Source organism: Ranitomeya imitator, chromosome 4, assembly GCF_032444005.1.
Source record: "Ranitomeya imitator isolate aRanImi1 chromosome 4, aRanImi1.pri, whole genome shotgun sequence".
Classification (NCBI taxonomy): domain Eukaryota; kingdom Metazoa; phylum Chordata; class Amphibia; order Anura; family Dendrobatidae; genus Ranitomeya; species Ranitomeya imitator.
Window position 1 is genome coordinate 4,949,067 of NC_091285.1, and position 20,660 is coordinate 4,969,726.

General features: G+C 52.6%; 1 protein-coding gene across 6 annotated transcripts in view; it reads right to left on the bottom strand.

Moving 5' to 3' along the window:
- SOX5 (SRY-box transcription factor 5) overlaps positions 1 to 20,660 on the bottom strand; it is a 370,162-nt gene that overhangs the window by 24,765 nt on the left and 324,737 nt on the right. For all 6 annotated transcript variants that reach the window (XM_069762812.1, XM_069762814.1, XM_069762813.1 and 3 more), the window contains 2 exons: positions 19,534 to 19,711; positions 4,424 to 4,596 (listed from right to left, as the gene is read on the bottom strand). In XM_069762812.1, the coding sequence (XP_069618913.1) occupies positions 4,424 to 4,596; positions 19,534 to 19,711 (351 nt within the window). The remainder of the gene's footprint in view (positions 1 to 4,423; positions 4,597 to 19,533; positions 19,712 to 20,660) is intronic.

Here is a 20,660-nt window from a genome sequence, read left to right on the forward strand (position 1 = left end):
GTAATGGCTGATAACAGAGAGTAATAGCCTGCAGCCAGCTCCCCCAGTAATGGCTGATAACAGGGAGTAATAGCCTGCAGCCAGCTCCCCCAGTAATGGCTGATAACAGAGAGTAATAGCCTGCAGCCAGCTCCCCCAGTAATGGCTGATAACAGAGAGTAATAGCCTGCAGCCAGCTCCCCCAGTAATGACTGATAACAGGGAGTAATAGCCTGCAGCCAGCTCCCCCAGTAATGGCTGATAACAGGGAGTAATAGACTGTAGCCAGCTCCCCCAGTAATGGCTGATAACAGAGAGTAATAGCCTGCAGCCAGCTCCCCCAGTAATGGCTGATAACAGAGAGTAATAGCCTGCAGCCAGCTCTCCCAGTAATGACTGATAACAGGGAGTAATAGACTGTAGCCAGCTCCCCCAGTAATGACTGATAACAGGGAGTAATAGACTGTAGCCAGCTCCCCCAGTAATGGCTGATAACAGAGAGTAATAGCCTGCAGCCAGCTCCCCCAGTAATGGCTGATAACAGAGAGTAATAGCCTGCAGCCAGCTCCCCCAGTAATGGCTGATAACAGAGAGTAATAGCCTGCAGCCAGCTCCCCCAGTAATGGCTGATAACAGGGAGTAATAGCCTGCAGCCAGCTCCCCCAGTAATGGCTGATAACAGAGAGTAATAGCCTGCAGCCAGCTCCCCCAGTAATGGCTGATAACAGGGAGTAATAGCCTGCAGCCAGCTCCCCCAGTAATGGCTGATAACAGAGAGTAATAGCCTGCAGCCAGCTCTCCCAGTAATGACTGATAACAGGGAGTAATAGACTGTAGCCAGCTCCCCCAGTAATGGCTGATAACAGGGAGTAATAGCCTGCAGCCAGCTCCCCCAGTAATGACTGATAACAGGGAGTAATAGCCTGCAGCCAGCTCCCCCAGTAATGGCTGATAACAGAGAGTAATAGACTGTAGCCAGCTCCCCCAGTAATGACTGATAACAGGGAGTAATAGCCTGCAGCCAGCTCCCCCAGTAATGGCTGATAACAGAGAGTAATAGACTGTAGCCAGCTCCCCCAGTAATGACTGATAACAGGGAGTAATAGCCTGCAGCCAGCTCCCCCAGTAATGGCTGATAACAGAGAGTAATAGACTGTAGCCAGCTCCCCCAGTAATGACTGATAACAGGGAGTAATAGCCTGCAGCCAGCTCCCCCAGTAATGGCTGATAACAGGGAGTAATAGACTGTAGCCAGCTCCCCCAGTAATGACTGATAACAGGGAGTAATAGCCTGCAGCCAGCTCCCCCAGTAATGGCTGATAACAGGGAGTAATAGCCTGCAGCCAGCTCCCCCAGTAATGGCTGATAACAGGGAGTAATAGCCTGCAGCCAGCTCCCCCAGTAATGGCTGATAACAGGGAGTAATAGCCTGCAGCCAGCTCCCCCAGTAATGGCTGATAACAGAGAGTAATAGCCTGCAGCCAGCTCCCCCAGTAATGGCTGATAACAGAGAGTAATAGACTGTAGCCAGCTCCCCCAGTAATGGCTGATAACAGAGAGTAATAGCCTGCAGCCAGCTCCCCCAGTAATGACTGATAACAGGGAGTAATAGACTGCAGCCAGCTCCCCCAGTAATGGCTGATAACAGGGAGTAATAGCCTGCAGCCAGCTCCCCCAGTAATGGCTGATAACAGGGAGTAATAGCCTGCAGCCAGCTCCCCCAGTAATGACTGATAACAGGGAGTAATAGACTGTAGCCATCTCCCCCAGTAATGGCTGATAACAGGGAGTAATAGCCTGCAGCCAGCTCCCCCAGTAATGGCTGATAACAGAGAGTAATAGCCTGCAGCCAGCTCCCCCAGTAATGACTGATAACAGGGAGTAATAGCCTGCAGCCAGCTCCCTCAGTAATGGCTGATAACAGGGAGTAATAGCCTGCAGCCAGCTCAACCAGTAATGGCTGATAACAGGGAGTAATAGCCTGCAGCCAGCTCCCCCAGTAATGGCTGATAACAGGGAGTAATAGCCTGCAGCCAGCTCCCCCAGTAATGACTGATAACAGGGAGTAATAGACTGCAGCCAGCTCCCCCAGTAATGGCTGATAACAGGGAGTAATAGCCTGCAGCCAGCTCCCCCAGTAATGGCTGATAACAGAGAGTAATAGCCTGCAGCCAGCTCCCCCAGTAATGGCTGATAACAGAGAGTAATAGCCTGCAGCCAGCTCCCCCAGTAATGACTGATAACAGGGAGTAATAGCCTGCAGCCAGCTCCCCCAGTAATGACTGATAACAGGGAGTAATAGCCTGCAGCCAGCTCCCCCAGTAATGACTGATAACAGGGAGTAATAGACTGCAGCCAGCTCCCCCAGTAATGGCTGATAACAGGGAGTAATAGCCTGCAGCCAGCTCCCCCAGTAATGGCTGATAACAGGGAGTAATAGCCTGCAGCCAGCTCCCCCAGTAATGGCTGATAACAGAGAGTAATAGCCTGCAGCCAGCTCCCCCAGTAATGGCTGATAACAGAGAGTAATAGACTGTAGTCTCCTCCCCCAGTAATGGCTGATAACAGAGAGTAATAGCCTGCAGCCAGCTCCCCCAGTAATGGCTGATAACAGAGAGTAATAGCCTGCAGCCAGCTCCCCCAGTAATGACTGATAACAGGGAGTAATAGCCTGCAGCCAGCTCCCCCAGTAATGGCTGATAACAGGGAGCAATAGCCTGCAGCCAGCTCCCCCAGTAATGGCTGATAACAGAGAGTAATAGACTGTAGCCAGCTCCCCCAGTAATGACTGATAACAGGGAGTAATAGCCTGCAGCCAGCTCCCCCAGTAATGGCTGATAACAGAGAGTAATAGACTGTAGCCAGCTCCCCCAGTAATGGCTGATAACAGGGAGTAATAGCCTGCAGCCAGCTCCCCCAGTAATGGCTGATAACAGGGAGTAATAGACTGTAGTCTCCTCCCCCAGTAATGGCTGATAACAGAGAGTAATAGCCTGCAGCCAGCTCCCCCAGTAATGGCTGATAACAGAGAGTAATAGCCTGCAGCCAGCTCCCCCAGTAATGGCTGATAACAGAGAGTAATAGACTGTAGTCTCCTCCCCCAGTAATGGCTGATAACAGAGAGTAATAGCCTGCAGCCAGCTCCCCCAGTAATGGCTGATAACAGGGAGTAATAGCCTGCAGCCAGCTCCCCCAGTAATGGTGATAACAGAGAGTAATAGCCTGCAGCCAGCTCCCCCAGTAATGGCTGATAACAGAGAGTAATAGCCTGCAGCCAGCTCCCCCAGTAATGGCTGATAACAGGGAGTAATAGCCTGCAGCCAGCTCCCCCAGTAATGACTGATAACAGGGAGTAATAGCCTGCAGCCAGCTCCCCCAGTAATGGCTGATAACAGGGAGTAATAGCCTGCAGCCAGCTCCCCCAGTAATGACTGATAACAGGGAGTAATAGACTGCAGGCAGCTCCCCCAGTAATGGCTGATAACAGAGAGTAATAGATTGTAGTCTCCTCCCCCAGTAATGGCTGATAACAGAGAGTAATAGCCTGCAGCCAGCTCCCCCAGTAATGGCTGATAACAGGGAGTAATAGCCTGCAGCCAGCTCCCCCAGTAATGGTGATAACAGAGAGTAATAGCCTGCAGCCAGCTCCCCCAGTAATGGCTGATAACAGAGAGTAATAGCCTGCAGCCAGCTCCCCCAGTAATGGCTGATAACAGGGAGTAATAGCCTGCAGCCAGCTCCCCCAGTAATGACTGATAACAGGGAGTAATAGCCTGCAGCCAGCTCCCCCAGTAATGGCTGATAACAGGGAGTAATAGCCTGCAGCCAGCTCCCCCAGTAATGACTGATAACAGGGAGTAATAGCCTGCAGCCAGCTCCCCCAGTAATGGCTGATAACAGAGAGTAATAGCCTGCAGCCAGCTCCCCCAGTAATGGCTGATAACAGGGAGTAATAGCCTGCAGCCAGCTCCCCCAGTAATGACTGATAACAGGGAGTAATAGCCTGCAGCCAGCTCCCCCAGTAATGGCTGATAACAGAGAGCAGTGTCTCCAGCAGGGCATCTTTTCTGCTGGCGACGCTCGTCACATCCAGTGTGTGACTGCGGTGTGGGTGACATCGCTGTCATTAGCCGCAGGTCGCCAGTAATCTCTGGCGCATTTAGCGGGATAACAGAGCTTGTCAGCGCACTGCGGAGCTCTCGTCCCCCTGACATATGACAACGGCTTAAGCCCCCGGCTCATCCGAGGGTGACGGCCGCGCCGTTCCTGGAGAGTATTATTACTCCTGTGATCCCGCTCTGATCTCGGTAACACTCCGGCTTTTCGCTCATTTCTAAGTCAACCCAGATATATCAAAGTATTCAAAGCGAAAAGTGTCATTGGCGCTGGCAGCCGGGGAGGAAGAATTAGCGCAGCGCGCGCCGGGGGCTCTGCGTCCTCTCACCTTCTCCGTCCTGCAGTTGTTCAGGCCGAGGCTGTTAACCACGGACACCTTTCCGTCCAGAACCTGCTGCTCTCGCCTCAGCTGCTCCTTCATCTGCCGCGCCTCCTGGATCGCCTTTGTCACGGCGTCGTGGTCACTTAAGTACCCGGTGGATGTGATGGAGGAGAGGATATCTGCGGAGAGAAGCGTCACAAGGTTAATCATGGCGTGTTCAGTCTGACCGTCCGCCAGCGCAGCAAGTGTTAAATCCTTTGTCTGATACTTGTAGCAAAAACAGTCCAAGAACTGATACTTTGTTACCAGCAGTAAAATGCTGACTGCACTCCTCCGCCCCGGACTCCTCCGCTCCGCACTCCACCTCCGGCTCCGCACTCCTCCTCCAGCTCCGCACTCCTCCACTCCGCACTCCTCCTCCCACTCTGCACTCCTCTGCTCCACACTCCTCCGCTCCACACCGCTTCTCCCGCTCCACACTCCTCTGCTCCACACTGCTTCTCCCGATCCACACTCCTCTGCTCCACACTGCTTCTCCCGCTCCACACTCCTCTGCTCCACACTGCTTCTCCCGCTCCACACTCCTCTGCTCCACACTGCTTCTCCCGCTCCACACTCCTCTGCTCCACACTGCTTCTCCCGCTCCACACTCCTCTGCTCCACACTGCTTCTCCCACTCCACACTCCTCCACTACGCACTCCTCCGCTCCACACTCCTCCGCTCCACACTGCTTCTCCCGCTCCACACTCCTCCACTCCGCTCCACACTGCTTCTCCCGCTCCACACTCCTCTGCTCCACACTGCTTCTCCCGCTCCACACTCCTCCTCCCGCTCCCCACTCCTCCTCCCGCTCCACACTGCTCCTCCCGCTCGCACTCCTCCTCCCGCTCTGCACTCCTCCTCCAGCTCCGCACTTCTCCACCCACTCTGCACTCCTCCGCTCCACACTCCTCTGCTCCACACTGCTTCTCCCGCTCCACACTCCTCCGCTCCACACTGCTTCTCCCGCTCCACACTCCTCCACTCCGCACTCCTCCTCCCGCTCCACACTGATTCTCCCGCTCCACACTCCTCCGCTCTGCACTCCTCCACTCCCGACTGCTTCTCCTGCTCCACACTCCTCTGCTCCACACTCCTCCACTTCGCACTCCTCCGCTCCACACTGCTTCTCCTGCTCCACACTCCTCTGCTCCACACTGCTTCTCCCGCTCCACACTCCTCCACTCCGCACCACACTGCTTCTCCCGCTCCACACTCCTCTGCTCCACACTGCTTCTCCCGCTCCACACTCCTCTGCTCCACACTGCTTCTCCCGCTCCACACTCCTCTGCTCCACACTGCTTCTCCTGCTCCACACTCCTCCGCTCCGCACTCCTCCTCCCACTCTACACTCCTCTGCTTCACACTCCTCCACTCCGCACTCCTCCGCTCCACACTGCTTCTCCCGCTCCACACTCCTCTGCTCCACACTGCTTCTCCAGCTCCACACTCCTCCACTCCGCACTCCTCCGCTCCACACTGCTTCTCCCGCTCCACACTCCTCCGCTCCACACTGCTTCTCCCGCTCCACACTCCTCCGCTCCGCACTCCACCTCCTGCTCCACACTCCTCCCACTCTGCACTCCTCTGCTCCACACTGCTTCTCCCGCTCCACACTCCTCTGCTCCACACTCCTCCTCCTACTCTGCACTCCTCTGCTCCACACTCCTCCCACTCAGCACTCCTCTGCTCCACACTGCTTCTCCCGCTCCACACTCCTCCGCTCCGCACTCCACCTCCTGCTTCCCACTCCTCCTCCCGCTCCGCACTCCACCTCCTGCTCCCCACTCCTCCTCCCGCTCCGCACTCCACCTCCTGCTCCACACTCCTCCTCCCGCTCCGCACTCCTCTGCTCCACACTGCTCCTCTTGCTCCACACTCCTCCCACTCCGCTCCAGACTGCTTCTCCCGCGCCACACTCCTCCTGCTCCGCACTCCGCCGCTCCAAACTCCTCCGCACTTCTCAGCTCACCCCTCGCCCACCACTTCTCCGCTCTCCCCTCGCCCATCACTTCTCAGCCCTCCCCTCGCCCACCACTTATACGTTCTCCCTCGCCCATCACTTCTCAGCTCACCCCTCGCCCACCACTTATACGTTCTCCCTCGCCCATCCCTTCTCAGCTCGCCCTTCGCCCGCCACTTATACGCTCTCCCCTCGCCCATCACTTCTCAGCTCACCCCTCGCCCACCACTTATACGTCCTCCCTCGCCCATCCCTTCTCAGCTCGCCCTTCGCCCGCCACTTATACGCTCTCCCCTCGCCCATCACATCTCAGCTCGCCCCTCACCACTTTCCCTTGCTTTTATTACCCATTTTCTGGATTATTAGAGGGCTTTCCCATCTGCAGCTTTATCCAGTGGTCTCACAACATTCCCAGACTCCTGAATGGTATCCTCCTCCCTGCCCCTGTAGGGTCAGGTATTCAGCTGAACTCCACAATATTATCCTTCCGGAGCTGTAATCCCGACAGACGGAGACTCATAAGACGCTGCTACATTAGTCACAGATTTGGAAAGACTGACAGTGAGTAAAACTTTCCCTTTCATTCGTTCTGAATGCCCGCACCACGCTGTCAGCTCCCACCGGCCCACCCCACGCAGGGCGGCATCATCCTGACAGATTACCATGTAATGGAGTCCGATGCAATCACTGCATAACGACGTGTAAATCACCGGAAATCGGAGCAGTTACCAATGACAGGAAGGTAAAAAACCCTCGAAGCCCTCAGTCACCGAGAATCAGAGAAAAAGCAGTATCTCATTTTCTTTATTTGAGGGAGAACCTAGAGGATGACACCAGGGGGCGCTGAACCTGACACAGGGGGACACCAGGGGGCGCTGGACCTGACACAGGGGGACACCAGGGGGCGCTGGACCTGACACAGGGGGACACCAGGGGGCGCTGGAGATGACATAGGGGGACACCAGGGGGCGCTGAACCTGACACGGGACACCAGGGGGCGCTGGACCTGACACAGGGGGACACCAGGGGGCGCTGAACCTGACACAGGGGGACACCAGGGGGCGCTGGAGATGACATAGGGGGACACCAGGGGGCGCTGGACCTGACACAGGGGGACACCAGGGGGCGCTGGAGATGACATAGGGGGACACCAGGGGGCGCTGGACCTGACACAGGGGGACACCAGGGGGCGCTGGAGATGACATAGGGGGACACCAGGGGGCGCTGGACCTGACACAGGGGGACACCAGGGGGCGCTGGAGATGACATAGGGGGACTCCAAGGGGCGCTGGACCTGACACAGGGGGACACCAGGGGGCGCTGGAGATGACATAGGGGGACACCAGGGGGCGCTGGAGCCGACATAGGGGGACATCAGGGGGAGCTGGAGATGACACAGGGGGACACCAGGGGGCGCTGGAGATGACATAGGGGGACACCAGGGGGCGCTGGAGCTGACATAGGCGGACACCAGTGGGTACTGGAGATGACACAGGGGGACACCAGGGGGCGCTGTAGCTGACATAGGGGGACACCAGGGGGCGCTGGAGATGACATAGGGGGACACCAGGGGGCGCTGTAGCTGACATAGGGGGACACCAGGGGGCGCTGTAGCTGACATAGGGGGACACCAGGGGGCGCTGTAGCTGACATAGGGGAACACCAGGGGGCGCTGTAGCTGACATAGGGGGACACCAGGGGGCGCTGTAGCTGACATAGGGGGACACCAGGGGGCGCTGTAGCTGACATAGGGGGACACCAGGGGGCGCTGTAGCTGACATAGGGGGACACCAGGGTGCGCTGTAGCTGACATAGGGGGACACCAGGGGGTGCTGTAGCTGACATAGGGGGACACCAGGGGGCGCTGGAGATAACACAGGGGGCGCTGAAGCTGACATAGGGGGACACCAGGGGGCACTGTAGCTGACATAGGGGGACACCAGGGGGTGCTGTAGCTGACATAGGGGGACACCAGGGGGCGCTATAGCTGACACAGGGGGACACCAGGGAGCGCTGTAGCTGACATAGGGGGACACCAGGGGGCGCTGGAGATGACATAGGGGGACAACAGGGGGCGCTGGAGATGACATAGGGGGAAACGAGGGGGCGCTGTAGCTGACATAGGGGGACACCCAGGGGGCGCTGTAGCTGACATAGGGGGACACCCAGGGGGCGCTGTAGCTGACATAGGGGGACACCAGGGGGCGCTGTAGCTGACATAGGGGAACACCAGGGGGCGCTGTAGCTGACATAGGGGGACACCCAGGGGGCGCTGTAGCTGACATAGGGGGACACCAGGGGGCGCTGTAGCTGACATAGGGGGACACCAGGGGGCACTGTAGCTGACATAGGGGGACACCCAGGGGGCGCTGTAGCTGACATAGGGGGACACCAGGGGGCGCTGTAGCTGACATAGGGGGACACTGTAGCTGACATAGGGGGACACCAGGGGGCGCTGTAGCTGACATAGGGGGACACCAGGGGGCACTGTAGCTGACATAGGGGGACACCCAGGGGGCGCTGTAGCTGACATAGGGGGACACCAGGGGGCGCTGTAGCTGACATAGGGGGACACCAGGGGGCGCTGTAGCTGACATAGGGGGACACCAGGGGGCACTGTAGCTGACATAGGGGGACACCCAGGGGGCGCTGTAGCTGACATAGGGGGACACCAGGGGGCGCTGTAGCTGACATAGGGGGACACTGTAGCTGACATAGGGGGACACCAGGGGGCGCTGTAGCTGACATAGGGGGACACCAGGGGGCACTGTAGCTGACATAGGGGGACACCCAGGGGGCGCTGTAGCTGACATAGGGGGACACCAGGGGGCACTGTAGCTGACAGCTGGGGGTGCTGCTGGGACAGGTGGCAGCCACTAATCGGACATGACCGCTTTGCCTGAACATGTTCTGCGGATTCTAGAGGAAAAAAAACCCATAAAAAACAAAACTTTCAGCCTAATCCATTTTCAGAACAAAAAACATCTGTCCGCTAAATCCTGTAATCTGCCGCCGTGCGCCGCTAAATCCCTCGATTTGTTGTAAAACATGAGATTAAAGAAAGGGAAATGTGGAATCGATGACTGCGGCGCCGCTCGTGTCATTAATACTCGCTGTTTTGTGACAATTATGAATCCCGTGTATCTAATCGTTGCGGATTACACGGCCTCGCCGGATTACCAGATGCTTCTATCTGATGCGAGCGCTGCCAGGAAACATGACGGAGCGTGGTATCACGCCCCGGAGGCTCGGGCGCAGATTATTCGGATAAACCTCGCTGCCGGCTGCTTTCTGACTCCAAGTTTACGACGTTCAGATAATTCAGAGCAGAAACGAATTAAAGCTTTAAGAAGGGAAATTAATCTGAGATTCCGGAGAGAGAAACGAGCAGAAGTAGGTCGAGGAGCTGCAGGGTCCTCGGAGGGGTCAGTGGTGACGACCCCCCCGCTCCAATGAGGAGGGATGGAGGCGACCAGCGACCCCACAAACATCGCGCTAAAAGGGGCCATAGATACAAGTATATGACATAATACAGCGGGGGCGGGCACTGATCACTATATAATACAGCGGGGGCGGGGCACTGATCATTATATAATACAGCGGGGGCGGGGCACTGATCACTATACACTATATAATACAGCGGGGGCGGGGCACTGATCACTATATAATACAGCGGGGGCGGGGCACTGATCACTATATAATACAGCGGGGGCGGGGCACTGATCAATATATACACTATATAATACAGCGGGGGCGGGCACTGATCACTATATAATACAGCGGGGGCGGGGCACTGATCACTATATAATACAGCGGGGGCAGGGCACTGATCACTATATAATACAGCGGGGGCGGGGCACTGATCACTATATACACTATATAATACAGCGGGGGCGGGGCACTGATCACTATATAATACAGCGAAGGCGGGGCACTGATCACTATATAATACAGCGGGGGCAGGGCACTGATCACTATATAATACAGCGGGGGCGGGGCACTGATCACTATATACACTATATAATACAGCGGGGGCGGGGCACTGATCACTATATAATACAGCGGAGGCGGGGCACTGATCACTATATAATACAGCGGAGGCGGGGCACTGATCACTATATAATACAGCGGGGGCGGGGCACTGATCACTATATAATACAGCGGGGGTGGGGCACTGATCACTATATACACTATATAATACAGCGGGGGCGGGGCACTGATCACTATATAATACAGCGGGGGCGGGGCACTGATCACTATATAATACAGCGGGGCGGGCACTGATCACTATATAATACAGCGGGGGCAGGGCACTGATCACTATATAATACAGCGGGGGCGGGCACTGATTAATATATAATACAGCGGGGGCGGGGCACTGATCACTATATACACTATATAATACAGCGGGGGCAGGGCACTGATCACTATATAATACAGCGGAGGCGGGGCACTGATCACTATATAATACAGTGGGGGCGGGGCACTGATCACAATATAATACAGCGGGGGCGGGCACTGATCACTATATAATACAGCGGGGGCAGGGCACTGATCACTATATAATACAGCAGAGGCGGGGCACTGATCACTATATAATACAGCGGGGGCGGGCACTGATCACTATATAATACAGCGGGGGCGGGGCACTGATCACTATAATACAGCGGGGGACGGGGCACTGATCACTATATAATACAGCGGGGGCGGGGCACTGATCACTATATAATACAGCAGGGGCGGGCACTGATCACTATATAATACAGCGGGGGCGGGGCACTGATCACTATATAATACAGCGGGGTCGGGGCACTGATCACTATATAATACAGCGGGGGCGGGGCACTGATCACTATATACACTATATAATACAGCGGGGGCGGGGCACTGATCACTATATAATACAGCGGAGGCGGGGCACTGATCACTATATAATACAGTGGGGGCGGGGCACTGATCACAATATAATACAGCGGGGGCGGGCACTGATCACTATATAATACAGCGGGGGCGGGGCACTGATCACTATATAATACAGCGGGGGCGGGGCACTGATCACTATATAATACAGCGGGGGCGGGCACTGATCACTATATAATACAGCGGGGGCGGGGCACTGATCACTATATAATACAGCGGGGGCGGGGCACTGATCACTATATAATACAGCGGGGGCGGGGCACTGATCACTATATACACTTTATAATACAGCGGGGGCGGGGCACTGATCACTATATAATACAGCGGGGGCGGGGCACTGATCACTATATAATACAGCGGGGGCGGGCACTGATCACTATAGAATACAGCGGGGGCGGGGCACTGATCACTATATAATACAGCGGGGGCGGGGCACTGATCACTATATAATACAGCGGGGGCGGGGCACTGATCACTATATACACTATATAATACAGCGGGGGCGGGGCACTGATCACTATATAATACAGCGGAGGCGGGGCACTGATCACTATATAATACAGTGGGGGCGGGGCACTGATCACAATATAATACAGCGGGGGCGGGCACTGATCACTATATAATACAGCGGGGGCGGGGCACTGATCACTATATAATACAGCGGAGGCAGGGCACTGATCACTATAATACAGGGGGGCGGGCACTGATCACTATATAATACAGCGGGGGCGGGCACTGATCACTATATAATACAGCGGGGGCGGGGCACTGATCACTATATAATACAGTTGGGGCGGGGCACTGATCACTATATAATACAGCGGGGGCGGGCACTGATCACTATATAATACAGCGGGGGCGGGGCACTGATCACTATATACACTATATAATACAGCGGGGGCGGGGCACTGATCACTATATAATACAGCGGAGGCGGGGCACTGATCACTATATAATACAGTGGGGGCGGGGCACTGATCACTATATAATACAGCGGGGGCGGGCACTGATCACTATATAATACAGCGGGGGCGGGGCACTGATCACTATAATACAGCGGGGGTGGGGCACTGATCACTATATAATACAGCGGAGGCAGGGCACTGATCACTATAATACAGGGGGGCGGGCACTGATCACTATATAATACAGCGGGGGCGGGCACTGATCACTATATAATACAGCGGGGGCGGGGCACTGATCACTATATAATACAGTTGGGGCGGGGCACTGATCACTATATAATACAGCGGGGGCGGGCACTGATCACTATATACACTATATAATACAGCGGGGGCGGGGCACTGATCACTATATACACTATATAATACAGCAGGGGCGGGGCACTGATCACTATATACACTATATAATACAGCAGGGGCGGGGCACTGATCACTATATACACTATATAATACAACGGGGGCGGGGCACTGATCACTACATACACTACATAATACAGCGGGGGTGGGGCACTGGTCATTATATACACTATATAATACAGCGGGGGCGGGCACTGATCACTATATACACTATATAATACAGCGGGGGCGGGGAGCGGATCGCTATATAAAACAGCGGGGGCGGGCACTGATCGCTATATAATACAGCGGGGGAGGGCACTGATCACTATATACATTATGACATAATACAGCAGGGGCGGGGCACTGATCAGTATATACACTGATATAATACAGCAGAGGCGGGACACTGATCAGTATATACAGTATGACATAATACAGCAGGGGCGGGACACTGATCAGTATATACACTATGATATAAAACAGCAGGGGCGGGCACTGATCACTATATACATTATGACATAATACAGCAGGGGCGGGACACTGATTAATATATACACTATGACATAATACAGCAGGGGCGGGACACTGATCACTATATACAGTATGACATAATACAGCAGGGGCGGGACACTATGATATAACACAGTAGGGGCGGGGCACTGATCAGTATATACACTATGATATAATACAGCAGGGGCGGGACACTGATCAGTATATACACTATCATATAATACAGCAGGGGCGGGCACTGATCAGTATATACATTATGACATAATACAGCAGGGGTGGGGCACTGATCAGTATATACACTATGATATAATACAGCAGGGGCGGGCACTGATCACTACATACAGTATGACATAATACAGCAGGGGTGGGGCACTGATCACTATATACACTATGACATAATATAGCAGGGGCGGGGCACTGATCAGTATATACAGTATGACATAATACAGCAGGGGCGGGCACTGATCAGTATATATACTATGACATAATACAGCAGGGGCGGGGCACTGATCACTACATACAGTATGACATAATACAGCAGGGGCGGGGCACTGATCACTACATACAGTATGACATAATACTGCAGGGGCAGGACACTGGTCAGTATATACACTATGACATAATACAGCAGGGGTGGGGCACTGATCAGTATATACAGTATGACATAATACAGCAGGGGCGGGGCACTGATCACTATATACATTATGACATAATACAGCAGGGGTGGGGCACTGATCAGTATATACAGTATGACATAATACAGCTGGGGCGGGGCACTGATCACTATATACATTATGACATAATACAGCAGGGGTGGGGCACTGATCTGTATATACATTATGACATAATACAGCAGGGGTGGGGCACTGATCAGTATATACAGTATGACATAATACAGCAGGGGCGGGGCACTGATCACTACATACAGTATGACATAATACAGCAGGGGCGGGGCACTGATCACTATATACATTATGACATAATACAGCAGGGGCGGGGCACTGATCAGTATATACAGTATGACATAATACAGCAGGGGCGGGGCACTGATCACTACATACACTATGATATAATACAGCAGGGGCGGGGCACTGATCACTGTATACAGTATGACATAATACAGCAGGGGCGGGGCACTGATCACTACATACAGTATGACATAATACAGCAGGGGCGGGGCACTGATCAGTATATACACTATGACATAATACAGCAGGGGCGGGGCACTGATCAGTATATACAGTATGACATAATACAGCAGGGGCGGGGCACTGATCACTACATACACTATGATATAATACAGCAGGGGCGGGGCACTGATCACTACATACAGTGTGACATAATACAGCAGGGGCGGGGCACTGATCAGTATATACACTATGACATAATACAGCAGGGGCGAGGCACTGATCAGTATATACACTATGACATCATAAAGCAGGGGCGGGGCACTGATCACTACATACAGTATGACATAATACAGCAGGGGCGGGGCACTGATCAGTATATACACTATGACATAATAAAGCAGGGGCGGGGCACTGATCACTGTATACAGTATGACATAATACAGCAGGGGCGGGGCACTGATCAGTATATACACTATGACATAATACAGCAGGGGCGGGGCACTGATCAGTATATACACTATGACATAATAAAGCAGGGGCGGGGCACTGATCACTGTATACAGTATGACATAATACAGCAGGGGCGGGGCACTGATCAGTATATACACTATGACATAATACAGCAGGGGCGGGGCACTGATCAGTATATACACTATGACATAATACAGCAGGGGCGGGACACTGATCAGTATATACACTATGATATAATACAGCAGGGGCGGGCACTGATCACTGTATACAGTATGACATAATACAGCAGGGGCGGGGCACTGATCAGTATATACACTATGACATAATACAGCAGGGGCGGGGCACTGATCAGTATATACACTATGACATAATACAGCAGGGGCGGGGCACTGATCACTACATACAGTATGACATAATACAGCAGGGGCAGGACACTGGTCAGTATATACACTATGACATAATACAGCAGGGGCGGGGCACTGATCAGTATATACACTATGACATAATAAAGCAGGGGCGGGGCACTGATCACTGTATACAGTATGACATAATACAGCAGGGGCGGGGCACTGATCAGTATATACACTATGACATAATACAGCAGGGGCGGGGCACTGATCAGTATATACACTATGACATAATAAAGCAGGGGCGGGGCACTGATCACTGTATACAGTATGACATAATACAGCAGGGGCGGGGCACTGATCACTACATACACTATGATATAATACAGCAGGGGCGGGGCACTGATCACTACATACAGTATGACATAATACAGCAGGGGCGGGGCACAGATATAATACAGGGGGAGGGTGACCGTTAGTTAATACAATGATACAGTGGAGTGTACGTGGTTACACCCGCTGCTTGGATACACAGTTACACAGGATATTATTTGGATAAACAGGAAGCGCGGTGTTTATATAGGCTGCGGATACATATGGTGGCGGCTGTGAGCGCGCTCTGCGCTGCGCCTCTTCACGTAGCCACCAGTTTGACAGCAGAAGCAAACATGTGTAGGGCTCCGCACTGAATGTTTGTGCACCCGGCGCAGTAATCTGTCGCCCGGCTGCAGCGTCATCAACACCTGCTTCCACCTCCGCTCATTAACACATTCATTGCTGGAGACTTTAGAAAGTTTTGTCATTTGCATAAAAAAAATAAGCAAAAAACTGATGTACAACATGTTGTATTGTGAGAACAGCGGCAGGAAAGCGGCGAGCGCCGGAGCGTCCTACATCCGACCGACAGGGGGCGCCAGAGAGCGGCTGATCCGGGCCTCAGCACAGAGCTGTCAATCCCCACCACACAGACCCCCAACCACCGCGATACCACCGCGATACCACCACTGATCGCAGCGGCAGGAAAGCGGCGAGCGCAGGAGCGTCCTACATCCGACCGACAGGGGGCGCCAGAGAGCGGCTGATCCGGGCCTCAGCACAGAGCTGTCAATCCCCACCACACAGACCCCCAACCGCCGCGATACCACCGCGATACCACCACTGATCGCAGCGGCAGGAAAGCGGCGAGCGCAGGAGCGTCCTACATCCGACCGACAGGGGGCGCCAGAGAGCGGCTGATCCGGGCCTCAGCGCAGAGCTGTCAATCACCACCACACAGACCCCCAACCACCGCGATACCACCGCGATACCACCACTGATCGCAGCGGCAGGAAAGCGGCGAGCGCAGGAGCGTCCTACATCCGACCGACAGGGGGCGCCAGAGAGCGGCTGATCCGGGCCTCAGCGCAGAGCTGTCAATCCCCACCACACAGACCCCCAACCGCCGCGATACCACCGCGATACCACCGCGATACCACCACTGATCGCAGCGGCAGGAAAGCGGCGAGCGCAGGAGCATCCTACATCCGACCGACAGGGGGCGCCAGAGAGCGGCTGATCCGGGCCTCAGCGCAGAGCTGTCAATCACCACCACACAGACCCCCAACCACCGCGATACCACCGCGATACCACCACTGATCGCAGCGGCAGGAAAGCGGCGAGCGCAGGAGCGTCCTACATCCGACCGACAGGGGGCGCCAGAGAGCGGCTGATCCGGGCCTCAGCGCAGAGCTGTCAATTCCCACCACACAGACCCCCAACCACCGCGATACCACCGCGATACCACCACTGATCGCAGCGGCAGGAAAGCGGCGAGCGCAGGAGCGTCCTACATCCGACCGACAGGGGGCGCCAGAGAGCGGCTGATCCGGGCCTCAGCGCAGAGCTGTCAATCACCACCACACAGACCCCCAACCACCGCGATACCACCGCGATACCACCACTGATCGCAGCGGCAGGCCTTCATCATCACAATCAAAGGCAACGTCTCCAGCAGATTTAAAGGGAAGGGCTTCAATAGAATTAAAGGGAAGGTCTCCGTCAGATTTAAAGGGAAGGGCTTCATTAGAATGAAAGGCAATGTCTCCGTCAGATTTAAAGGGAAGGGCTTCATTAGAATTAAAAGGAAGGTCTCCATCAGATTTAAAGGGAAGGGCTTCATTAGAATTAAAAGGAAGGTCTCCATCAGATTTAAAGGGAAGGGCTTCATTAGAATTAAAGACAAGGTCTCCAGATTTAAAGGGAAGGGCTTCAGTAGAATGAAACGCAAGGGCTCCATCAGATTTAAAGGGAAAGGCTTCATTAGAATTAAAAGGAAGGTCTCCATCAGATTTAAAGGGAAGGGCTTCATTAGAATTAAAGACAAGGTCTCCAGATTTAAAGGGAAGGGCTTCAGTAGAATGAAACGCAAGGTCTCCATCAGATTTAAAGGGAAAGGCTTCATTAGAATTAAAAGGAAGGTCTCCATCAGATTTAAAGGGAAGGGCTTCATTAGAATTAAAGACAAGGTCTCCAGATTTAAAGGGAAGGGCTTCATTAGAATGAAAGGCAATGTCTCCGTCAGATTTAAAGGGAAGGGCTTCATTAGAATTAAAAGGAAGTTCTCCATCAGATTTAAAGGGAAGGGCTTCATTAGAATTAAAGGCAAGGTCTCTGTCAGATTTAAAGGGAAGGGCTTCATTAGAATTAAAGGCAAGGTCTCTGTCAGATTTAAAGGGAAGGGCTTCATTAGAATTAAAGGGAAGGTCTCCATCAGATTTAAAGGGAAGGGCTTCATTAGAATGGTAGGCAAGGTCTCCATCAGATTTAAAGGGAAGGGCTTCATTAGAATGAAAGGCAAGGTCTCCGTCAGATTTAAAGGGAAAGGCTTCATTAGAATTAAAGGCAAGGTCTCTGTCAGATTTAAAGGGAAGGGCTTCATTAGAATTAAAAGGAAGGTCTCCGTCAGATTTAAAGGGAAGGGCTTCATTAGAATTAAAAGGAAGGTCTCCGTCAGATTTAAAGGGAAAGGCTTCATTAGAATTAAAGGCAAGGTCTCCAGCAGATTTAAAGGGAAGGGCTTCATTAGAATTAAAAGGAAGGTCTCCATCAGATTTAAAGGGAAGGGCTTCATTAGAATGAAAGGCAAGGTCTCCAGCAGATTTAAAGGGAAGGGCTTCATTAGAATTAAAAGGAAGGTCTCCGTTAGATTTAAAGGGAAACTATTCATTAGAATTAAAGGGAAAGTCTTCATTAGAATTAAAGGGAAGGTTTTCATTAGATTTAAAGGGGAGGTTTTCATTAGATTTAAAGGGAAGGGCTTCATTAGATTTAAAGGGAAAGTTTTCATTAGATTTAAAGGGAAGGTTTTCATTAGATTTAAAGGGGAGGTTTTCATTAGATTTAAAGGGAAGGGCTTTATTAGAATGAAAGGGAAGGTCTCCATTAGATTTAAAGGGAAAGTATTCATTAGAATTAAAGGGAAAGTCTTCATTGGATTTAAAGGGAAAGTATTCATTAGTATTAAAGGGAAGGGCTTCATTGGAATTAAAGGGAAGGGCTTCATTAGAATTAAAGGGAAGGGCTTCATTAGAATTAAAGGGAAGGTCTTCATTAGATTTAAAGGGAATGTCTTCATTAGATTTAAAGGAAAGGGCTTCATTAGAATTAAAGGGAAGGTCTTCATTAGATTTAAAGGTAAGGGCTTCATTAGATTTAAAGGGAAGGGCTTTATTAGATGTAAAGGGAAAATGTTCATCAGAATTAAAGGGGAGGTCTTCAGTAGAATTAAAGGGAAGGTCTTCATTAAAATTTAATGGAAGGTCTTTATGAGATGTAAAGGGAAGATCTGTATTAGATTTAAAGGGAATGTCTCTATTCGATTTAAAAAGATGGTCTTCATCACATTTAAAAGGAAGATCTGTAATAGATTTAAAGGGGAGGTCTTCACTAGATTTAACAGGAAAGTCTTCATCAGATTTAAAGGGAACGCTGTTATTTATTTATGGGGGAAGTCACCTGTAGATTTAAAGTCAAAGTGACATACAGATTTAAAGGGCAGTGTTATGTACAGTAAATTTAAAGAGGAAATCAATTATAGATTTAAAGGGGAAGTTGTTCATAAATTTAAACTAGATGTAAAGGAGAAGTGGTCAATATAATTAAAGAGGAAGTCAACAACAGATTTAAAGGGAATCTCCTCATGTTATTGGATTGGAAATAATTTGAATTAAAATGGAAATGTTAAGACTTTAAGGAGAATCTTTAGGCTGGAGCTGCTCTCGGCCAGTGTACGGCAGTGGTTCCCGGACGATCACACTGGAGGACCTGACACACGAGTGTTTTACCACTGGTGTAATGGGAAGACGGGCGCAGCAGGTGAGCCTGCGCAATGTCACCCGCCAGTGATCTTCTGGGGGCTTCCGCTCAGAGTCATTACCGATGTGTGGCTCAGCTTACCTATAGAATTAACTCTGACGGGCGGGCTGGCGAGTGAGGACGAGATGGTCGCTTTGTGTGAACTGAGGCCGCTGCTTATCCTGGACGTGGGGATGTGCGGGGAGGTGGGCGACGTGGGGGATCTACTGTCCGACGTCTTGGGCTTGGCAGAAAGGTTCAGCGGCTGCGCCAGGTCATCCTGTGAAAGACACAATGAAGATACTGGTGAGTAATAGTCCAGGTTGACCCAAAAAACCAGACACCCACGAGAGCAGCAGACACCCGTCTACACACATACTGCTCACATAAGCCGAGGGAGGGTCACCTCGCCCAAGGAGGGTGTCACCTTGGATCAGGGCCGCAGGGGACACGGCTCTAATGAAATGCTAAGTGATCTGTAGTCACAAAGAGTTACACAGCGGCGGTGGTGTGAGGGGCGATCGTCCTCCGCGCTCACCCCCATGACATGAAGGGCGCAGGGATGAAGATCTGTTAGCATTAAATACAATGTCAGACATCAGCGTGTCCAACCATAACCACAGCGAAGAGCGGTGATCAGCGCCGGACAGGGTCACACCGGATCACTGCAAACCGATGTCTCCCTCAACACAGAGGATAAGGATAAACTGCAGCCTGGAGAGACAGGGAGGGATCTGTCACCAGGAGAGACAAGGGTAGTATCAGTGATCAGGAGAGATGGGATCCGTCACCAGGAGAGATAGGATCAGTCACCGGGAGAGACTGGATCCGTCACCAGGAGAGACGGGGTCTGTCATCAGGAGGGACAAGGATAGTATCAGTGATCAGGAGAGACAGGATCCATTACCAGGAGAGATCGGATCTGTCACCAGGAGAGCCAGGGTCTGTCATCAGGAGAGACAAGGTAGTATCAGTGATCAGGAGAGATAAGGGTAGTATCAGTGATCAGAAGAGATGGGATCCGTCACCAGGAGAGACAGGGTCTGTCATCAGGAGGGACAAGGATAGTATCAGTGATCAGGAGAGACAGGATCCATTACCAGGAGAGATCGGATCCGTCACCAGGAGAGCCAGGGTCTGTCATCAGGAGAGACAAGGTAGTATCAGTGATCAGGAGAGATAAGGGTAGTATCAGTGATCAGAAGAGATGGGATCCGTCACCAGGAGAG